Source organism: Adiantum capillus-veneris, chromosome 1 (genome assembly GCF_014529385.1).
Source record: "Adiantum capillus-veneris isolate H3 chromosome 1, ASM1452938v2, whole genome shotgun sequence".
NCBI classification, from domain to species: Eukaryota; Viridiplantae; Streptophyta; class Polypodiopsida; order Polypodiales; family Pteridaceae; genus Adiantum; species Adiantum capillus-veneris.
The window spans coordinates 12,571,058-12,592,520 of NC_140931.1; the positions used below are offsets into that span (position 1 = coordinate 12,571,058).

A 21,463-nucleotide genomic window follows, 5' to 3' on the forward strand; every position below is an offset into this window, starting at 1 on the left:
TGTGCATGCTTCTCTTTGAAACTCAACTAACTCTCTTAAAAATCACCTCTATTAAATTGATCCCACGTAACTTTGTTTCCGACCAAAAATATATAACATTTCTAAACGTATTACCCTCTCAGGCAGTGCCATCGTTGCCGAGTTAGTCACAATCTTGTTTCCTTTAGTGCTAGATAGTAAACATATGTCTTTTATATTCTATAGTTGTTATATAGCAAGGCCCACCAAGCAAGACTAGTTATCTTTAAATTGCTCCTAGGTCTTTATAATGTCTTCATTTTCATGTGATGGAGTTAAACTGATGATATCTCTACAATACATTCATTGATAAACATATCGTTCCCAACAACATTCTATGGCAATGCCTACCAAGCAAGACGAGTTCACACCAAGGGGCACAAAGCAACCTGTCCGTAGGAGTGAGTTGCAACTCGTGCCCCTGCAATACAATGGCAAAAGGAACGACCTGTCTCTCTCTCTCTCTCTCTGCGGGTTGTTCCTACGACGTTAAAAATTTCTCTCTAGAGAGTGGAAGCTTCAATCGGGCATGCACACCACCACCACGTGCGACCCCCTCCCCCCCCCCACTTTTTCTTCGCGGCGCCGTTTCTGTATGTGTAAGCTGTTCACTCATTGTGTGTGCAGCGCTACATGCCACATCCTGGTGGTAGGCCATCCTTATGGAGCCAAGGGCATTGCAATGCAGCAGCAGGGTACGAGAAGAAGAGAGAGGCAAGCAGCTCTTTCAGGCCCCCAGCTGTTGTGTTGCGCCAATATGGAACCCAACACTCCTCCCATACCTTCCCTTGCACCTCGTCGCCCCAAGGAAACAAGTAAGCTATCAAGATGTTTGTCCTTCCGCAATAGAAAGAAACCAACTGTTGCTTGCAGGTAACTTGCTACAAGTAGCGGCCTCCATTGGATTAGCAACCACCCTCAGCAAGGCACTTGTAAGTTTCCCTGCATACCTTGGATAGGTTTTCCTCTTCCTTTTGCATCATTGTAGACTTTTTGTTCAACTACGTGGTCGCACGCAGGGATTGCTTAGGGAGGCTTTGTTGGCTGCAGTCTTTGGCGTGGGCCCCGTCATGTCTGCATTCAGGTACTTCTTCCCATTCAGGTTTTCTGAAAAATGGTAGAAAGAAAAACATCATTGTCTAAAGAAGTGATTATCCTAGTTCATTGTGTCATGAATGTGAAACATGAGTCACATAGAAGACTTGGTTTGAGCTAAGATTGGAGAGTTTACTGCAATGGTGGTCCATGGTAGCTTCTTATCGACTTGGTCTCACTATTGATGTCCACTATGAGCTGCATAGAGGGTGTGTTTTTGGCATCTCGAGTGAACTGCCCAGAGTGAGCCCAATATTTATTTTGGCTTTTAGGGATTTATTTCACTTATTTGTCAAAGTCTGGGTAGGACAATTTATTGAGGTTGCTATATAAGCAACCCCTTGCCTCCATTGTATACACATTCTGTTATTCACGGCCAAGGTTGATTGGTTCAGGAGACTCTCTCTCTCTCTCTCTCTCTCTCTCTCTCTCTCGTGCTCACTCCCCTTGGTCTCTACGCTTCCGCAATTTGACTTTGACAAGCCGATGGTTGGTGTTGGTCAGCATTGTCGCTTGCGCTCGAGCAAGGGGGGCCATACTGAATTTGGAAATTTTGGGTTCCTTCTCGCACTCCAAGGGATGGCCACAACAATGCAAGCAATTCGCCAAATAAAAGGTTTACCAAGGCGTATTCTTGGCCAAACACCCTGTCACACAGATGCTCCAAAACTCCTAGGCTACAGTCGATTTTAAGGTCGATGTGTGTCAATCGTCAACAATGTGCATTCATCCAAAACCAATAGCTCCGGACAGGGCGCTATTGGACGGGCTTGCAGAGGCGTGGTGCACTTTGATGAAGCACCTTTCAAAACGTTGCTCATTGAAGGGAGTATAGCGAGCAAAACTGTCACTAGCTTATCAAAACGCTCTAGCGTTCAAAGTGGTCGAACCTCAAAGCACTCACCTCGTACCAAAAACGCAAGGGCAATGTTTTTTTTTGGGGGGGGGGGGGGGAGAGTGTTGTCGGAAAGAGCTTGAGACGAACGTTTTGATACGCTCGGTAACGGGGCCTCTAGTTGGCAGGGGATCTCCATCGTGCTGCTTGAGCACTTCAGCACTAAGGAGCAAGCGTTTTAAAACGTTGCAGGGGGAGATTGATCACCGCCAAGGGAATGAAAGGTATGGCGCCGCTGGGAAGGGAGGGGTTCTTCACGCGTCTTCTCCGAGAGTTGCCTTGCTCCACCAAGGCTCTGATACCATGTCAAAGTGGACGATGCGGAAATGAGAGAGAGAGAGAGAGAGAGAGAGAGAGAGAGAGAGAGAGAGAGAGAGAGAGAGAGATTTTATTATTGTCCTCAGAGGTCAGATATGACCTATGGGACCAAAGTTACATGTGATGTAGTATGTGTATGGCTGATGAGTGTCTCTTGATGCTCCAAAATTGTGGTGATGAGAGTGGCAATGGAGAGCCCACACTGTGGCTGGGAGAGGAAAGCGTGTAGGTCTAAGTCATGGCTGAAAATGTGAGAGAAGCAAGTTTGGATGTGACCAAAAGCTGAGCACTCTAGTAGTGTGTGGTACTCAACTCTCGAACTTGCAGTGAGCATAATGTGCACAATCAATTTGATTCTTCTCCATTGCCCCAACGCCTTGTCTCGCATCGAAGGAAATGGGAGCTAAGCCGAATGACTGAATAGTGCGCATTGCCGACAAGGGGATAGGCTCAAGCATGTAAGTGTGAGTACAGTTTCCTCTTTCAGCGAAGAACATGGTTTTATAGTTGGGGGCAATACATGGTTTTATAGTTGGGGGCAATACGGGTAGTGTAATGTATGAAGCGTGAGCCACCGGATTTCTCCCTCGCTGTAATACATTGGCATTGTAGAAAAGCTTCATTCACTTGGGAGTCAATTGAAGCATCATGTAGCAAATGTAATGCATCCCATCTCCCAAATCACTTCTTTATGTCTTGCATCCATCCCGTGCTTAAGATCTTGCTTTTATGCGTCTTTTGAACTTTTTTGCTTGCTTCCCATGCAATTGTAGGAAGTCGATGTGAGGGGTTTTGACGCATTTTTATCATGTACTTCACAACCCTTTCCACTCCCATAACCTCAATTGGAAGAGATCGCGACTCAAGAAGTAGGAGCATATATAGTGTTTGTGTCTTAACTTGGAGAAAGTTTGTAAGAAAACGCTTTTCGACATTCTCAAACTCTTTCCAAGTAGACTTTGAGATGCTCCTGCCCCACACTTCAACTCCATAAAGAACAACCGGTGTCACCAATGCATCAAAAAGTGTAAGGTGCAACGGAAGTGAATGTTGAACTTTGCTCAAGATGAGTGCTCCGAACTGTGCTCAAGGTTCCTTTTGTTCTTATGGAAGGTAGAGCCTTCCGTTCTTAATGAGAGAGTGCTATGATCACAAACAAAGTGAATGGACACTGTGCGTGCAAGTGTGAGACTGAGAGATAGAGAGAGAAGAGAGATACGACACCATAGACATTGTAAAACCCTCCTCCGAAGGCCCCACTCTCGTTGGCGAGAGTGGTCTACTTATGATTGCACAAACTGGTACAATGGGAATGCATGTGACTGATGCAAGTCTAGGCTATGTCGGTGATGACGACGGGGACGACGAGACCGGCCTAAGGGCTGAAATCTGCAATCTTGTATCTGCTGTCCAAAAACGCTATGGACTGAAATCTGCTGCTAGTCCAAAAACGCTGATTTTGGGGGCTGTTTCTGTGGGTCTTTGTCGTTGGAATTCTGCAGGTTTAGGGCTGAAAACTGAGGTTCTTAAAGGCTGAAAACTGATGGTCTTTCCGGGCTGAATCTGCTACTCTTTTAGGGCTGAATAGGCAGATGCTTCATTGCTGAAAACGCTGCCTAAATCTGTCAAAAACGCTAGGCCAGAACTGATGTCAAAAACGTTAGTTGATGGGGATTTGTGGCGATGATCCTGATGCAAAACGCTAGGCCTGCGATGATTTGCTGATTAGAAAACGCTAGGGGCAAGGGTTTGATGGCGATGGCTAATTGTTGGAGAAAACGCCAATGGGGGAAGATCCTTCTTGCTTGGAGGGGGAAACCGCCATGGTTTCTTGTTGAGAAGTTGCCTGCTGACCTTGGCTCCTGTTGCCTCTTCTGCCATTTACTGCTAGTCTAGGTTTGCTTATATACAAACTTACTCAATTTGCCCTACCTACTTTCCAACAAAAGTCACTTAAAAATAATAAGTGAAAAATGTCAAAAATAGGTAAAATAGGCTAAATGCACTGGAAAATTCCCTTGAAGGATTCTGATGGGAATGCTTATGATCATGCTGTGTGCAACTAGAGGATATGCATCTACACTAAGTGATTGGGCATGCACGGTCTATGAATAGACTCACAAAAAGTGCCAGATCACTTCTAATCTAGACTGACTGGACTAAACTGAACCCTGTTATGCTGTAGCTTGTCCACGGACACATAGGGTTGGATGAGTCACGTGCATGACATCCCCTCCTTTTCAAAGTGAGGTACTGGTACCGAATTGTATGGCGTCGAGGGAGATTGCTAACAGGGTCTGGAAGAATCCCGGGAAGGACTCTTCGCCAGCCCACTTTGATGCGTGGGTCGTGCGATACTTGAACTTCATAAAGGTCTACAACGCCTTCTTCTTTGGGCCGCACCGAAAGCGACACAAAGTCTGTTGTGGCTCCTTCAATGCTTCAACTTCGTCGAGAGTCCTGCTTCTTTCTCCTTCAAGAATCTCCATGGCTAAAAATTCCTGAAACCACTTCCAACACAAAACCATGAACATACCTATTCCATGTAAAGTGAATGGAAAAAATCTTGTCTTTCGAAAAGACTGTGCATGCAATGTAGATGAACAAATAGACGGAGTGCCAAACCGTTCACCACACATACGCAAACCATGAGACCGAATCTTTCTCTGCGGATCTAAAGCAATCAACTGTGGCAATTCACAACGAAAATGCCCATGCTTAGTGCTCATACTTTCATGTGCTCTTGCTACAACTGTGTCGTGCCAAGGAAGAGACATGGGATGTGACTTCCTTATATGCATACTTTTCAACTTTTCATGAAAAATCCGCATACATTCGTGCTCATTCATGAGTGAAACGTGCTCAATGTACAATATGTCATGCCTAGGAAAAGGGATCACACAAAGGCGCTGACTAAAATACAAGAAACGATTACGAATGAAACACTCGAACAATGCATGTTGACCAATCATGCGAACACATAGTACTTCCTGTAAGGGTTCTTTGGACCTAGGCTCGAGAGCCAAGATTGCTTTTTCTTGAGGGGGTTCTTTGGACCTCGACTCGAGAGCCAAGATCTATCCTTCGTGATTGATCGAATCTGCAACGAGGTTAGCTTCGCTAGAAAAAGCATCCACTAACGCATCATCCTTGTGAACAATCACATCATCTTCATGCAACTCATCATGCTTGTGAGAAATCACATCGTGATCATGCAAATCATCATGCTTGTCATTATCATTCAATTCATCATGCTTCTCACAATCATGCAAATCTTGTGTGTCATGCTTTGGAGAAGAAGAGACTGAGAGAGTCTCCTTGCCCCAAATCTCTTGCATCTGTGCGTGAGCTTGAGAAAAGAGTCGCAAGAACTCTTTCATGTGTTGGTCGCTCTTTCCTTTGACGGCGGCTGCTATTCTTTCTTGGTGTTTGCGCTCCATTTTTGCTTTTCTTTCTGCTCTTCTTTCTGCGTGTCTGCGTTCCATTTGTGCCATTCTTTCTGCATGTCTTGCGTCGCATTCTAACTTCCTTTCCATAAACATCTTGTCCAAAGCCTCCATAGGAGTTAGTGCAATTCTTGACGTAGATGGGGAAGGGGGAGGGTCGGAAAAACCTCTTGGTGGGGAAAATTCTTCCTCGCCTCTCATGCTTATCACCTCCAAGCGAAGTATCCATTCTGCTTCGAGTGATGATCATTCTGATGTTGTGGGTTCTTGTGGTCTTGGGTTCTTGAGTTCACGAGGAACTTGGGTTCTTGGGGGTCTTGGTTCTTGGGGTTCTTGGGGTTCTTGAGGTTCTTCTTTCGCTTGCAATCTGTGTTTGAGAAGGATCTTCTGTTCACCCGAGTTCTACTCCTTTCCGCGGGCGCACCCCTTGGCGGCCTTGCGCTCACACCAAGGTTGCTTTTTCCCACCTCACGTCCATTGGCCGGCCGCTAAGTGCACGGTCCGCTCTCAATGAGTGAAAGAGACACAAGGGGAGGCTGGACAAGCCCTTTTTTCTTGGGATTCTTGTCACTCTTCAAAAACTTTTTCAAAAGATAACAAATAACTCAAGCATGCGAAACGACTCCATAGGATTTAGTAAAAAAATATGATGGGTGTCAACAAAAGCTGGTAATAATAGAGGGGGGAGGAGGAGTACCACCAAACGCGTTTCGCTCTTAAGAGCTCATCATTGGTGGTGTTGCTGGCAAAGTGTGTTTGTAAGGGAGGAGGGGAAGGTAGGGGTGTATAAAGGGTGCTTGGTTGAGATTTTTTTTGATAGCTAACAATATTTTTGAAAAGAGTGGAATTAAAGACTAGGTACCAGGGTACATGGTGAGGAGTGAAATTTAAAACTGGGTACTTTGGTACATGGAGAGGAGTGTAATTTAAGACGAGGTACAGGGAGAGGAGTTAAGGTGATTTTAGGTGTAGGTCAAAATCCAAGGTACCAGGGTACAAAGTTTAAGAGAGGAATTTTTTGGAAATAAGAGGGTGGGATAGAAATGAGAAAGAGGGGCTACTTTAGGTGAGAAGGACAGTATGCCAAAATTAAAGTGGTTAGACCTTTATGAAGGTGACATAAAAAGAGTTTAAAAGGTAAGACTAGGGAAGGGGTTCAAATGTCTCCTAAATTTTGAGACACATAGAGAGAGAGAGAGAGAGAGAGAGAGAGAGAGGGAGAGAGGGTAAAATGAAGGGAAAAGATGTAAGGAAAACTGACAAATGGAGAATTTTTAGGAAGCCAAAAGAGTGGGTAGGGGTGGTGTGGAAGGCATAAAGAGTGGGGTAAAAAAGTTTGTATCAAGGGGGGTGTACGCTATGTACCAAAAGGCTATGAAGATTGGGTCCGGAGGTCCAGCAAATGGTAGGTCTAGGGAGGTGGGAAAGATTGGCATTGAGTTGGTAGGCTTTAGAAATGGGATTGCTAATACATTGGGAGGGAAGCATTTTTCTAGTGGTGGGTGTGAAGGGAATTTTGAGCACAGTGGGTGGATTTTTTGTTATTTTGTGCGATGGTAAGAGGAGTGAAGTGCGATTGAGGTAAGAGGCTTTGCAAAAAACTTTTAGAAGAAAGTTGGTTGGGTAGCCCTTAGCCCGAAGGCGTAGGTAGAAAAGGTTGCGGAGGTGGAGGTATCCCTTCATGGTTGATTCCCGAAAATATACCTTTTGAGCTCTGAGATGATGAAGGCAACCTTTTGATGGGTAGGGTGCCATGAGATCCAAGGGATGTAGTTGTAGGCATTCAAAGGTTTTTGATAGCAGTGGGAGTCCAAGAGGCTAGATGAAGTGAAGCGGGTACCTTTAAAGAATTCAATGTCAAGGATAATGGCATGGGTATTGGAGATGGTACTGGAAATTTTAATGTGCTCTTGAAGAGGTTCACCATAAGAGTTTAAGAGATGGGTAAGGGTATTACGGAATCCCGTCCATAATCCAAAAGCATCATCAACATAACGTTTGAAATAGAGAAGGTTAGGGTTGAGTAAGAGGGGGCAAGGGGTTTCCAAGTGACAGAGGAAGAGACAAGCATATACCACGGCAAAGTTTGAGCCCATGGCGGTGCCTTTGGTTTGTTTCCAAAATTTTCCTTTAAAAGTGATGTAATGATGGGATAGGATAAGGGAGGCAAGGGAGAGGATAAAATGGGTTTTGTGAGGGTCAAAAACATGAGAGATGGTAGATTTGAGTGCGGTGAGGCCTTGAATGATGGGGATGCTAGGGTATAGGGCTTCTATGTCAAAAGTAAAAAGGAGGGTGTTAGGTGAAAGGGGGAGTTTGTCTAAGTCTTGGATTAGGGTGAGGGAGCTTTGTAGGTGTTGCTTTTGGCAAAGGAGGATTGGATAGAGCTCAGAATGGAGCCAAATAGAGGCTTTCTCAAAGAGGTAACCTTTATAGGAACATATCGGTCGAGAGACGATGGATGGTTTATGAAGTTTAGGGATGAAATAGATAGGACAAGGTTTAGGGGGTTTGTTAAGGGGGGAGAGGATAAAGTTGCGTTCAATAGAGGGGAGGGAGGAGTAGCGGAGTGTGATAGAGGAAAGAAGGGAAGCTAAGAAGGCAAAAGGGATGTTAAGGCAAGGCTCATAAGTGGAGCGGTCATTGAGATGTGAGAGGGCATCTTTCTCATACCAATCTAATGGTAGGATAACAACACCCAGGTTTTTGTCGGCAGGTTTTATGATTATTGAAGGGTCTAGGGAGAGGTTAGATAAAGCTTCAATGACAAAACGGGGTCGTTTTGAAAATGGAAAATTGCAAGCATTCAAAATGAGGTTAAAGTTATGTCGATTAGAGGACAAAATATGGTTAAGGTTGGGATTTAAAAGAGGTGGTTTCCAAAGTGGATTGGTTTCCTTAAAAGGAGAGGGGGTGGAAGGTTTAAGGTCTTTGAAGAAAAGCTTAAGGTTGAGATTTCTTGATAAATTGTAGTGTGAGTTGAGGAGCAAGAGGGGGGAAGGGTTTGGAGGGGGAGGGATGTATTTTAAGCCTAAGGCTAAGCAACGCCTTTCAGAGAGGGAGAGGGCTTGAGGTGCCAGATTGTGGATTTTAAAGTTAGAGATATCATGCTCCAAAGTTGAGACTTGGTATTTGCCAAAGAGCAAGAGTTTGTAGCCTTGTGGATTAGTGAGTGGAAGCCACATCTTTTTTCTTTTTCTTCCTTTGTGAAGTGGGGGCTCAAGAGTGGCTTTTGAAATCCATAGATATGGGAGGAGGGGGGGTTTGGAGAAGCAGAGGTGTACCCAAGTGTATGGGTGGCTAAACCCTAATCCCTCCTCCCTTTGTCTTTTCCCGAGTGGTTTGCCTTGTGGTGGGTGGTATTATTACGGGAGTGATCCTTATTGTGTGGGTGTGGGTAAGGGTGGTTGATGATTTTTTGTGGTGGAAAAGAAGAGGAGGAACCAAGGGAGATGGGTGTAGGTTTGAGGGTTTTGAGAGGGTACAAAGGATAGGCGGGGGTGTTGGGGAAAGGTGAAAATTTTGGTTTTTTAGATAAAGGGAAAGGTTTTTCAAGGGCGGGTTTGTAGGATGGTTGAGGAGGCCGTTTAATGGGGGTTACATAGGAGGGTTGGGGATGGGGTTGGTGGTGGTGGTGGGGGAATGCTCTAGGCGGTAAAAAAGGTTTTTTAGAATATGGATGGGTGGATTTTTTGGGGGGTGGTGACAATACCGGCTTAGGTGGGGAGGCGGGAGGGGAGGCTTGAGACGTGGGGGGTAATGAATGAAATTTTTCTTTGACAATTTGTTCTACAAGCTCTTTGATGGTTTGCTCCTTGGGGAGTGAGTAATTCTTCTTCAATGTTGTTAATGGCCTTTTTTCGGGCAAGTTTAGCTACATCCTCTTTTGTGGTGGCAAGGTGTGCATTTACAACATGGGTTTGAATATCCAAGAGGAAGCTATGGAGGGATGCGGTTTTCCATTGTTGTAGCTTGAGGCCCCAAGCATGCTTGGAGACTAAGGGGATAGAGACTTGGAGGAGCTTAACAATGAGATCGTTGAGCCGTTCTTCTACTAAAGCATGATAGCCGTCAAGGTAGGTTTGTAGATTATTAATGAGGATGGTTTGTGCTTGTACCAATGCTTTTGTGCAATCTAGTGGATATCTTATGGTAAGTGAGGTAAACTTAGCATTGAGAAGGGCTTGAGCTTGTGTATCCTCTAGGGATAGTTTGGGTAGCTTCATACATAAACTATTGGGTGCTCTTTGATTATTAAGAAGATCTTTGAGGTGATTAAGGAAGCTTTTAGCTTTACCTAATTTACCATAAAGTTTCTTATATTCGAGAAGAGAGTTGGAGATAATACCCTCGAAATCCCGAGGTTGCTTGAGGTGTGGAAGCACTTCTTCATTGGTATGGGGGTTGATCGAGGATAGGCCACCATGTTGAAGGGTTGGAAGATTGTCGGTTTTGAGTGGATTGGTTGTAGGCAAAGAAGGGGTGTTTTCATTATGGTCCGTTCTTAATGAGAGAGTGCTATGATCACAAACAAAGTGAATGGACACTGTGCGTGCAAGTGTGAGACTGAGAGATAGAGAGACAAGAGAGATACGACACCAGAGACATTGTAAAACCCTCCTCCGAAGGCCCCACTCTCGTTGGTGAGAGTGGTCTACTTATGATTGCACAAACTGGTACAATGGGAATGCATGTGACTGATGCAAGTTTAGGCTATGTTGGTGATGACGACGGGGACGACGAGACCGGCCTAAGGGCTGAAATCTGCAATCTTGTATCTGCTGTCCAAAAACGCTATGGGCTGAAATCTGCTGCTAGTCCAAAAACGCTGATTTTGGGGGCTGTTTCTGTGGGTCTTTGTCGTTGAAATTCTGCAGGTTTAGGGCTGAAAACTGAGGTTCTTAAAGGCTGAAAACTGATGGTCTTTCCGGGCTGAATCTGCTACTCTTTTAGGGCTGAATAAGCAGATGCTTCATTGCTGAAAATGCTGCCTAAATCTGTCAAAAACGCTAGGCCAGAACTGATGTCAAAAACGTTAGTTGATGGGGATTTGTGGCGATGATCCTGATGCAAAACGCTAGGCCTGCGATGATTTGCTGATTAGAAAACGCTAGGGGCAAGGGTTTGATGGCGATGGCTAATTGTTGGAGAAAACGCCAATGGGGGAAGATCCTTCTTGCTTGGAGGGGGAAACCGCCATGGTTTCTTGTTGAGAAGTTGCTTGCTGATCTTGGCTCCTGTTGCCTCTTCTGCCATTTAGTGCTAGTCTAGGTTTTCTTATATACAAACTTACTCAATTTGCCCTACCTACTTTCCAACAAAAGTCACTTAAAAATAATAAGTGAAAAATGTCAAAAATAGGTAAAATAGGCTAAATGCACTGGAAAATTCCCCTGAAGGATTCTGATGGGAATGCTTATGATCATGCTGTGTGCAACCAGAGGATATGCATCTACACTAAGTGACTGGGCATGCACAGTCTATGAATAGACTCACAAAAAGTGCCAGATCACTTCTAATCTAGACTGACTGGACTAAACTGAACCTTGTTATGCTGTAGCTTGTCCACGGACACATAGGGTTGGATGAGTCACGTACATGACATCCCCTCCTTTTCAAAGTGAGGTATTGGTACCGAATTGTATGGCGTCGAGGGAGATTGCTAACAGGGTCTGGAAGAATCCCGGGAAGGACTCTTCGCCAGCCCACTTTGATGCGTGGGTCGTGCGATACTTGAACTTCATAAAGGTCTACAACGCCTTCTTCTTTGGGCCGCGCCGAAAGCGACACAAAGTCTGTTGTGGCTCCTTCAATGCTTCAACTTCGTCGAGAGTCCTGCTTCTTTCTCCTTCAAGAATCTCCATGGCTAAAAATTCCTGAAACCACTTCCAACACAAAACCATGAACATACCTATTCCATGTAAAGTGAATGGAAAAAATCTTGTCTTTCGAAAAGACTGTGCATGCAATGTAGATGAACAAATAGATGGAGTGCCAAACCGTTCACCACACATACGCAAACCATGAGACCGAATCTTTCTCTGCGGATCTAAAGCAATCAACTGTGGCAATTCACAACGAAAATGCCCATGCTTGGTGCTCATACTTTCATGTGCTCTTGCTACAACTGTGTCGTGCCAAGGAAGAGACATGGGATGTGACTTCCTTATATGCATACTTTTCAACTTTTCATGAAAAATCCGCATACATTCGTGCTCATTCATGAGTGAAACGTGCTTAATGTACAATATGTCATGCCTAGGAAAAGGGATCACACAAAGGCGCTGACTAAAATACAAGAAACGATTACGAATGAAACACTCGAACAATGCATGTTGACCAATCATGCGAACACATAGTACTTCCTGTAAGGGTTCTTTGGATCTAGGCTCGAGAGCCAAGATTGCTTCTTCTTGAGGGGGTTCTTTGGACCTCGACTCGAGAGCCAAGATCTATCCTTCGTGATTGATCGAATCTGCAACGAGGTTAGCTTCGCTAGAAAAAGCATCCACTAACGCATCATCCTTGTGAACAATCACATCATCTTCATGCAACTCATCATGCTTGTGAGAAATCACATCGTGATCATGCAAATCATCATGCTTGTCATTATCATTCAATTCATCATGCTTCTCACAATCATGCAAATCTTGTGTGTCATGCTTTGGAGAAGAAGAGACTGAGAGAGTCTCCTTGCCCCAAATCTCTTGCATCTGTGCGTGAGCTTGAGAAAAGAGTCGCAAGAACTCTTTCATGTGTTGGTCGCTCTTTCCTTTGACGGCGGCTGCTATTCTTTCTTGGTGTTTGCGCTCCATTTTTGCTTTTCTTTCTGCTCTTCTTTCTGCGTGTCTGCGTTCCATTTGTGCCATTCTTTCTGCATGTCTTGCGTCGCGTTCTAACTTCCTTTCCATAAACATCTTGTCCAAAGCCTCCATAGGAGTTAGTGCAATTCTTGACGTAGATGGGGAAGGGGGAGGGTCGGAAAAACCTCTTGGTGGGGAAAATTTTTCTTCACCTCTCATGCTTATCACCTCCAAGCGATGTATCCATTCCGCTTCGAGTGATGATCATTCTGAAGTCGTGGGTTCTTGTGGTCTTGGGTTCTTAAGTTCACGAGGAACTTGGGTTCTTGGGGGTCTTGGTTCTTGGGGTTCTTGAGTTCTTGAGGTTCTTCTTTCGCTTGCAATCTGTGTTTGAGAAGGATCTTCTGTTCACCCGAGTTCTACTCCTTTCTGTGGGCGCACCCCTTGGCGGCCTTGCGCTCACACCAAGGTTGCTTTTTCCCACCTCACGTCCATTGGCCGGCCGCTAAGTGCACGGTCCGCTCTCAATGAGTGAAAGAGACACAAGGGGAGGCTGGACAAGCCCTTCTTTCTTGGGATTCTTGTCACTCTTCAAAAACACGATACGATTAGGAACCGACACGCCCAAGCGAACTTGGGTTTGTGCGATCACAAGCAAAACAAATTCTTGTGATTGTTGTGGTTCTTTGCTTGAGTGATACAGAACACTACCAAAGCTCTGATACCAATGTTAGGTGCAGCGGAATGAATGTTTGCGCTTTGCTCAAGATGAGTGCTCTGAACTGTGCTCACGGTTCCTTTTGTTCTTATGGCAGGTAGAGCCTTTCGTTCTTAATGAGAGAGTGCTATGATCACAAACAAAGTGAATGGACACTATACGTGCAAGTGTCTGAGACTGAGAGATAGAGAGAGAAGAGAGATACGACACCAGAGACGTTGTAAAACTCTCCTTCGAAGGCCCCACTCTCGTCGGCGAGAGTGGTCTACTTATGATCGCACTAACTGGTACAATGGGAATGCATGTGACTGATGCAAGTCTAGGCTATGTGATGATGACGACGGGAACGACGAGACCGACCTAAGGGCTGAAATCTGCAATCTTGTATTTGCTGTCCAAAAACGCTATGGGCTGAAATCTGCTGCTAGTCCAAAAACGCGGATTTTGGGGGCTATTTCTGTGGGTCTTTGTCGTTGAAATTCTGCAGGTTTAGGACTGAAAACTGAGGTTCTTAAAGGCTGAAAACTGATGGTCTTTCCGGGCTGAATCTGCTACTCTTTTAGGGCTGAATAGGCAGATGCTTCATTGCTGAAAATGCTGCCTAAATCTGTCAAAAACGCTAGGCCAGAGCTGATGTCAAAAATGTTAGTTGAAGGGGATCTGTGACGATGATGCTGATGCAAAACTCTAAGCTTGGCGATGATGTGCTGATGAGAAAACGCTAGGGGCAAGGGTCTGATGGCAATGGCTAATTGGAGAAAACGCCAATGGGGGAAGATCCTTCTTGCTTGGAGGGGGAAACCGCCAAGGTGTCTTGTTGAGAAGTTGCTTGCTGAGCTGTTGCCTCTTCTGCCATTAGTGCTAGTCCAGGTTTGCTTATATACAAACTTACTCAATTTGCCCTATCAACAAAATTCACTTAAAAATAATAAGTGAAAAATGTCAAAATTAGGTAAAATAGGCTAAATGCACTGGAAAATTCCCCTGAAGGATTCTGATGGGAATGCTTATGATCATGCTGTGTGCAACCAGAGGATATGCATCTACACTAAGTGTCTGGGCATGCACGGTGTACGAATAGACTCACAAAAAGTGCCAGATCACTTCTAATCTAGACTGACTGGACTAAACTGAACCCTGTTATGTTGTAGCTTGTCCACGGACACATAGGGTTGGATGAGTCACGTACATGACATCCCCTCCTTTTCAAAGTGAGGTATTGGTACCGAATTGTATGGCGTCGAGGGAGATTGCTAACAGGGTCTGGAAGAATCCCGGGAAGGACTCTTCGCCAGCCCACTTTGATGCGTGGGTCGTGCGATACTTGAACTTCATAAAGGTCTGCAACGCCTTCTTCTTTGGGCCGCGCCGAAAGCGACACAAAGTCTGTTGTGGCTCCTTCAATGCTTCAACTTCGTCTATAGTCATGCGTACCTTCTTCAAGAATCTCCGAGGCTGAAAATTCCTGAAACCACTTTGAACACAAAAACATGAACATACCCATTCCATGTAAAGTGATTGGAAAACTTCTAGTCTTCTGTAAAAACTGTGCATGCAATGTAGATGAACATATAGACGGAGTGTCAAACCGTTCATCAAACACACGCAAACAATGAGGTCGAATCCTGACTTTCTGATCTAAATCAATCAACTGTGGCAAATCACAATGGAAATGCATATGCTTGATGCTCAATCTTTCTTGTGCTCTTTCGGATAGAGTGTCATGTCAAGGAAGAGACATTGAATGTGAATTCCTTGGGTGCAAACATTTCATCTTTTCATGAGAGTTCCGCATACATCCGTACTCATTCATGAGTGAACCGTGTTCATCATACAATATGTCATGCCTATGAAAAGGACGGTGACTAAAATACAGGAAAACATCACGAATGAAACACTCGAACAATGCGTGCTGACTAATCATCCGTACACATAATACTTCCTTTGGGGGTTCTGTGGACCTCGACTCGAGAGCCAAGATCGGTTCTTCGTGATTGATCGAATCTGCAATGAGGTTAGCTTCGCTAGAAAAAGTATCAACTAAACCATCATCCTTGTGAACAATGACATCGTGATCTTGCAAGTCATCATGCTTGTGAAAAATCACATCTTGATCATGCAAATCATCATGCTCGTGAGAAATCATATCTTGATCATCATGCAAATCATCATGCTTGTCATTGTCATTCAAATCATCATGCTTATCATTGTCATTGAAGTCATCATGCTCATCATTATCATTCAATTCATCATGTTTATCATTATCATTCACATCATCATGCTTATAATCATGCAAATCATGTGTGTCATGCTTGGGCGAAGAAGAGACCGAGAGAGTCTCCTTTTCCGAATCTCTTGCATCTGCGCCTGCACTTGAGAAAAGAATCGGAACAAGGCAGCTTTCCTTTCATGTGCTCATGCTATGCTCTATGGCTGCCATTCTTTCTTCGTGTTCACGCTCTATTTCTGCTTTTCTTTTTGCTGTTCGTGCTTCGCGTTCTAACGTCCTTGCTTCGCGTTCTAACTTCCTGTCCATCATCATCTTGTCGAAAGCCTCCATAGGAGTTAGTGCAATCCTTTGCGTAGATGGGGAAGGGGGAGGGTCGGAAAAACCTCCTGGTGGGGAAAACTCTTCTTCGCCACTCCCATGCTCACCACCTTCATGCGAAGTATCTATTCCGCTTCGGGTGATGACCATCCACTGAAGTCGTGGGTCCTTAAGTTCACACGGAACTTGGGTTCTTGTGGGTCTTGGGTTCTTGAGGTTCTTGAGTTCTTGAGGGTCTTGAGGTTCTTGACGTTCTTCTTTCGCTTGCAATCTGTGCTAGAGAAGGATCTTCTCTTCATTCGAGCTCTTCTCTTTTCCGCGGGCATACCCCTTGGCGGCCTTGCGCTCACACCAAGGTTGCTTTGTCCCACCTCACGTCGATTGGCCGGCCACTAAGTGCACGGTCCGCTCTCAATGAGTGAAAAGAGGCACAAGGGGAGGCTGGACAAGCCCTTCTTTCTTGGGTTTCCTGTCACTCTTCAAAAACACGATTAGGAATCGACACGCCCAAGAGGACTTGGATTACGTGTGTGTAGTGCGGATAATGTGTCGTGCTCTCTACAGTGGGTAGTCCTCAGTGCAATGTGCGTGACAATCTCACTCAAACAGACTGAATCTCCCTCAAACAGACTGAACAGAAGGGAAACAATAGACGTCAACAGAGCTCGCAAAGACACAACAGCAGACCAGAACATATGACTTGACTATCTCAAAGACTGATACAGACTCTGGCGTGGCAGCACACTCAGCTCCAGCCCAGGACTCACAGGTACAATGGGGGTGTTGAGGCTCAGATGTGCAGGGATGGTGAAGCAGTGCTCTGTGCATAGACTCACTCTAGACGACTACGTACAAGATAATGCCACTGGCCCCAAAACGACTACTCATATGTACAACCATAAAGAGCCACCAACGGCTCATAAATATCCAGTCAGCTAAGTCTATCTCTAAACTAAGTGGTGGTGGTGACCTAGCCACGATGTCCACTAGACCACCGTCGGTACCCTGCAAGGTTGTAAGGTACGTAGTATTCGGTACGTGTTCGGTACGTATTGTACGTTGTACCGTATGGATAGGGCCATAAGGTACGTAAAATTCGTAGTATATTTTTAAAAAGCTAAAAATACAAAGAATTTCAAATTTATATACAACCTATCTAGTTTAAAAACACTGCACAATACTTAAACATAGCCACAACTTTCAAAAAACACTTAAAATCACCCCACAAGTTAAGTAACCGCTAGATAACTCTGCAACACAATTAACGCACACTTCCAAGTTGAATACAAAACTTACAATCTTTCGCGAGGTCAGGACTCTAGAGTGCCTCCTTGCAGACTCCAAACACAAAGAGATGGAGGGAGGGAGGGAGAAAGAACCTTATCGGTGGCGGCAAATCCTTCCTTGGTCTCTGTGCAAAGACTCTGTTCTACTCTCTGATTCTCTGTTGTGATAATAACCAGTATAGGATAGGTGGACTTATTAAAGGCCTCGCCCACCTAATCCGACCACGGGGAATAGGCACTGTTGGCGATTTTTTATTTCCAGAGGTTTATTTTTTCAGAGTTTTTTTTTTTTTTGGGGTACGTACGGAATCATACGGTGCGTATGGATACCGTACGGACGTACCGTACGGTACGGAACCATACCGTACGTACGTACGGAAACAACCTTGGTACCCTGCCATGTGTCACTCCCAGCCCAGATGGTCCGTCCAGTGTGAACCAGACCAACTGTAACTAACTGTCCAACTGTCTGTCTGTCCTGTGAAGTGACACTGTAGCCCTGGTACAGGTTGTTGCCCGCCACAAGACCGCTCGCCGTCTCGGTGAGAGGAAGACTGAAACTGTGAAAGAAAACTACTAGTATGTACAATGGTGAGCTCTTGAATCTGTCATCCAAGAGATAGAGTGGTGGCCACTGTTGCATCCGAAGTATCAGCCTCTGGAGGTGGAGCCATCAAATCGATTGTGGGTCCCTGCTGTATGTGAGCTCTCCTGTCACTAAGTGTGCTTCCTAGGAAATGACCAGCCACTTGCTGCTGGGTAGATGGGAGCACCTGTCCTGTAGTGTACTGAGGACGTCGAGTAACACAGCCATGGCGATGCGCTCCAGCAACTCCGTCACAACAAGTCATATTTTGCATCTGAGGCAATGGTGACGATTGAAACCCCTGAGGAGGATACCGTTGTTGTTGATTGTAGTACTGAACGTGAACTGGAGTCTATGAGTAAAGTCCCATAAACTGCTGAGAAGGACCCGTTGCTGCATGCTGCATTGGTGTACCTCCTCCAGTCTACCCATATCCCATACCCATCATCGAAGGCTGTGTTGTCCTATTTTCATGTAAGAGCAATTCTCTAAATCCTTGTACTTGATTTTGAAGGTCACTAATCACTTGAGACTTTAACTTTAGGGCCTGTTGGAGTGCGAAAATAGTGGCGTCCCTATCGGTGATGGCGCTCTCAGCAACCTTCAGAGCTCCCTCCATAGCTACGTAAGTAGCTGCATGACGCTGGTGTGTGGCTGCTAAATGCTCTACTCCAAGTTCAATGGTGGCAATGGCTTGCCTGGACTCCTGCAATATATCCTCAGATAGCCGAAAAAATGATGTAGAGTCCGACCCTGTGGAAGGTCCTGTAACATTGTTAGGGTGAAGAGAGCTGGCAAGTGGTACAGCTGGTACTGCTCGTGGTGGACTGGGCGCATGCCTCTCTGTCGGAGTAGAGATGGTGGGAGTGGATGCAGCAGGACTAGGCATAGGAGAAGAAGCAACTGCCACTTGGACGTGGGAGCTAGTCACTGTGGTAGGGGTAAAAATAGCAGCAGTAGAGAGAGGAACACACACTGTAGAAGCCACAGCTGTGACATGCATAGTGTGATCTGCACCACGTGAACTTACCATCGAATCAGTAGCGACCGTATGCGAGGAAGTCGAACAGGTTGCTTCACTGGAAGCTGTTGGCTTTCCGAAACTGGCAGGGAGAGTAAAGACTGCACTGTATCCTTCGCCACTTTTGTCTTTATCTTCTTCCTCTTGGTAACTGTAGGGTCAGCCTGAATGCTTACAGATTTTCTTTTCCCTTTCGAGGGTTCCTGTGGATCTTCAATATTTATGACCCATGCCAAAAGAGGTGCTGCAAAACATTTGAAACTTACTGCACAGATTGCACTTGGGCCCGAAATCTTTTAGCCCTAGACTGCAATGAGGTGAAGAGAATCTGGTGGAATCCACAGGGTATGGTGTGGATTAAACAGTAGAGGCCGTCGCAGTGGGAGAAGATAGTGGGAAGATCACTTTTTTCTTTATCTTCTTTGGCTTCTCTAGCGAGAAAGTAATACCTGAAGATTGCCAGAATCCGTTTGTTCCTTTCATAGTTTGGGTGATCCGAACTGAGCAATTCTTGACATGCTTGAATTGTGGCATCCTTGGACAGCTTAGAAAAAGTGCGTGTAGCCGGCTTCACAGATGGAAAGCTAGTCATTCCCATGGCATGGCCAAGCCTCTCAGCTGTCAACTTGTGGCCCCTTACTTTGGGAAAATCCTGTAACATTTGATGTATCATCTCCACAGGAACAGTGTTAGGTAGATTGGCATCAACCAATGCTGTGAGACCTAGAGTGTGCAGCTGAGCATTGGAAAATACCTCGCTCAGAGATGGTCGAGATTGTTGTAAATAAAAATCCAAAGAGAATGCGGTGCGATTTTTGGATGTTGCAGGCCTCTTGATTATATGACTCATGATTGGCTGTTTCCCTTTCTTTTGAGCTGTTCTTGTATGGTCCTCTTGATCACTCGAAGCATCTGACTCGGAGTGTGCTTCTGACTTGGAGGGGAATCTGCTTTGTAGCTTTCATCACTTGGATCGCTGGAAGTTATGTCATCCAAGCCGTGGCTACTGCTGGGTTGACATCTCTTCACTCTCTGATTCCTCTGATTCCTCAGCCACAGCTTTCTTCTTTCGCAACAATTCTTTTTTGCTGCTACTACCTTCTGCTGTCTGTTTCTTGCTACCTCCTGCCATAGTGAGTACAATTGAAAGTTTGTCAGGTGCGAGATCCCGACAGTAGAAAGAGGTTGATGTAGGGAGCAGTAGATTCTATAGACATGTTTCTGAGTATTCTGGTTTCTGGTATCTCTGAGATTTGTGGTACGTTTTTTAGCCAAAGGGAATAAGGCGAGGGGTGGGGTAGAAAGGTAAAGGAAATAAGGCGATGGGTGGGTAGAAAGCCAACGGAAATAAGGGAGAGGGTGGATAGGTGTGAAGGAAGGGAGAGGGTGGATAGGTGCGAAGGGCAAAGAGGGTAGGGGCCAGGTACAGAAAGGTAGAGGCTAGGGGGTGGTTATGGGCGAGGGCGTGGGTAAAGGGTGGGGACTACCTTCTGCTGTCTGTTTCTTGCTACCTCCTGCCATAGTGAGTACAATTGAAAGTTTGTCAGGTGCGAGATCCCGACAGTAGAAAGAGGTTGATGTAGGGAGCAGTAGATTCTATAGACATGTTTCTGAGTATTCTGGTTTCTGGTATCTCTGAGATTTGTGGTACGTTTTTTAGCCAAAGGGAATAAGGCGAGGGGTGGGGTAGAAAGGTAAAGGAAATAAGGCGATGGGTGGGTAGAAAGCCAACGGAAATAAGGGAGAGGGTGGATAGGTGTGAAGGAAGGGAGAGGGTGGATAGGTGCGAAGGGCAAAGAGGGTAGGGGCCAGGTACAGAAAGGTAGAGGCTAGGGGGTGGTTATGGGCGAGGGCGTGGGTAAAGGGTGGGGGCGAGGGAGAGAGTATGAGCGAGGGTAGAGGGTAGGGGCGGGGGAGGGTAGGGTATGGGCGAGGGTAGGGGCGAGGAGGTGGGTAGAGGGTAGGGGCGAGGGGGTGGGTAGAGGGTAGGGGTGAGGGTGGGTAGGGTAGGGGCGAGGGGGTGGTTAGAGGGTAGGGGTGAGGGGTGTAGGGTAGGGGCGAGAGGGGGTGGTTAGAGGGTAGGGGCGAGGGGGGTGGGTTGAGGGTAGGGGCGAGGGTGGGTAGGGTAGGGGCAAGAGGGGGTGGGTTGAGGGTAGGGGCGAGGGGTGTAGGGTAGGGACGAGAGGGGGTGGGTAGAGGGTAGGGGCGAGGGGGTGGTTAGGGTAGGGGCGAGTGGAGTAAGGGGAGGGTAGGGGCGAGAATAGGAGGGTAAGGGCGAGGGTTTAAGGGGAGGGTAGTTGGAGAATAGGTATGGACGAAGGAAGTAAGGCGAGGGGCTAGAGTAGGGTAGGGTTGAGGGGGTGAGGGAGAGTAGGGCGCTGGGGTTGAGTAGATGGTAGGGGCGAGAGGTTGGGTAGAGGGATAGGGTCCAAGGAGAGAGTAAGGGTGCAGATAACCGGGAAGAGAAGGACGTAGTGGGCAGATACAAAGAGAAGACAATTTTAGGTTCGCAAGCGATCGTTGGAGCACAAAAGTACAGAACTCTAATTGCCCCTGCCTGCCGCTAGAATACTAGCTGCACTGCTAATGGGACCAAAGGTTTTCTGCTGCTAATGGGATTAAAAGTTTTTTGACATAAACTCTGCCATATTCTTCACATAGACATTATTGCATTGTGAGCCTCGTCAAGTGTTTGATTACATATTGTTCCCTGTCTCAATCGCCATCTA

The 21,463-nt window shown here is 45.9% G+C and overlaps 1 protein-coding gene across 5 annotated transcripts in view; it reads left to right on the forward strand.

Annotated features, from left to right (window-relative positions):
* The first annotated feature begins 407 nt into the window (after positions 1 to 407).
* Positions 408 to 21,463, forward strand: part of LOC147464337 (uncharacterized) — a 163,653-nt gene continuing 142,597 nt past the window's right edge. For 3 of the 5 annotated variants that reach the window (XM_086514203.1, XM_086514210.1, XM_086514230.1), the window contains exons 1-3: positions 571 to 833; positions 892 to 950; positions 1,038 to 1,102. In XM_086514203.1, the coding sequence (XP_086370329.1) occupies positions 614 to 833; positions 892 to 950; positions 1,038 to 1,102 (344 nt within the window). In that variant the 5' untranslated portion in view covers positions 571 to 613. The other 2 variants (XM_086514216.1, XM_086514226.1) reach the window with 1 other exon arrangement.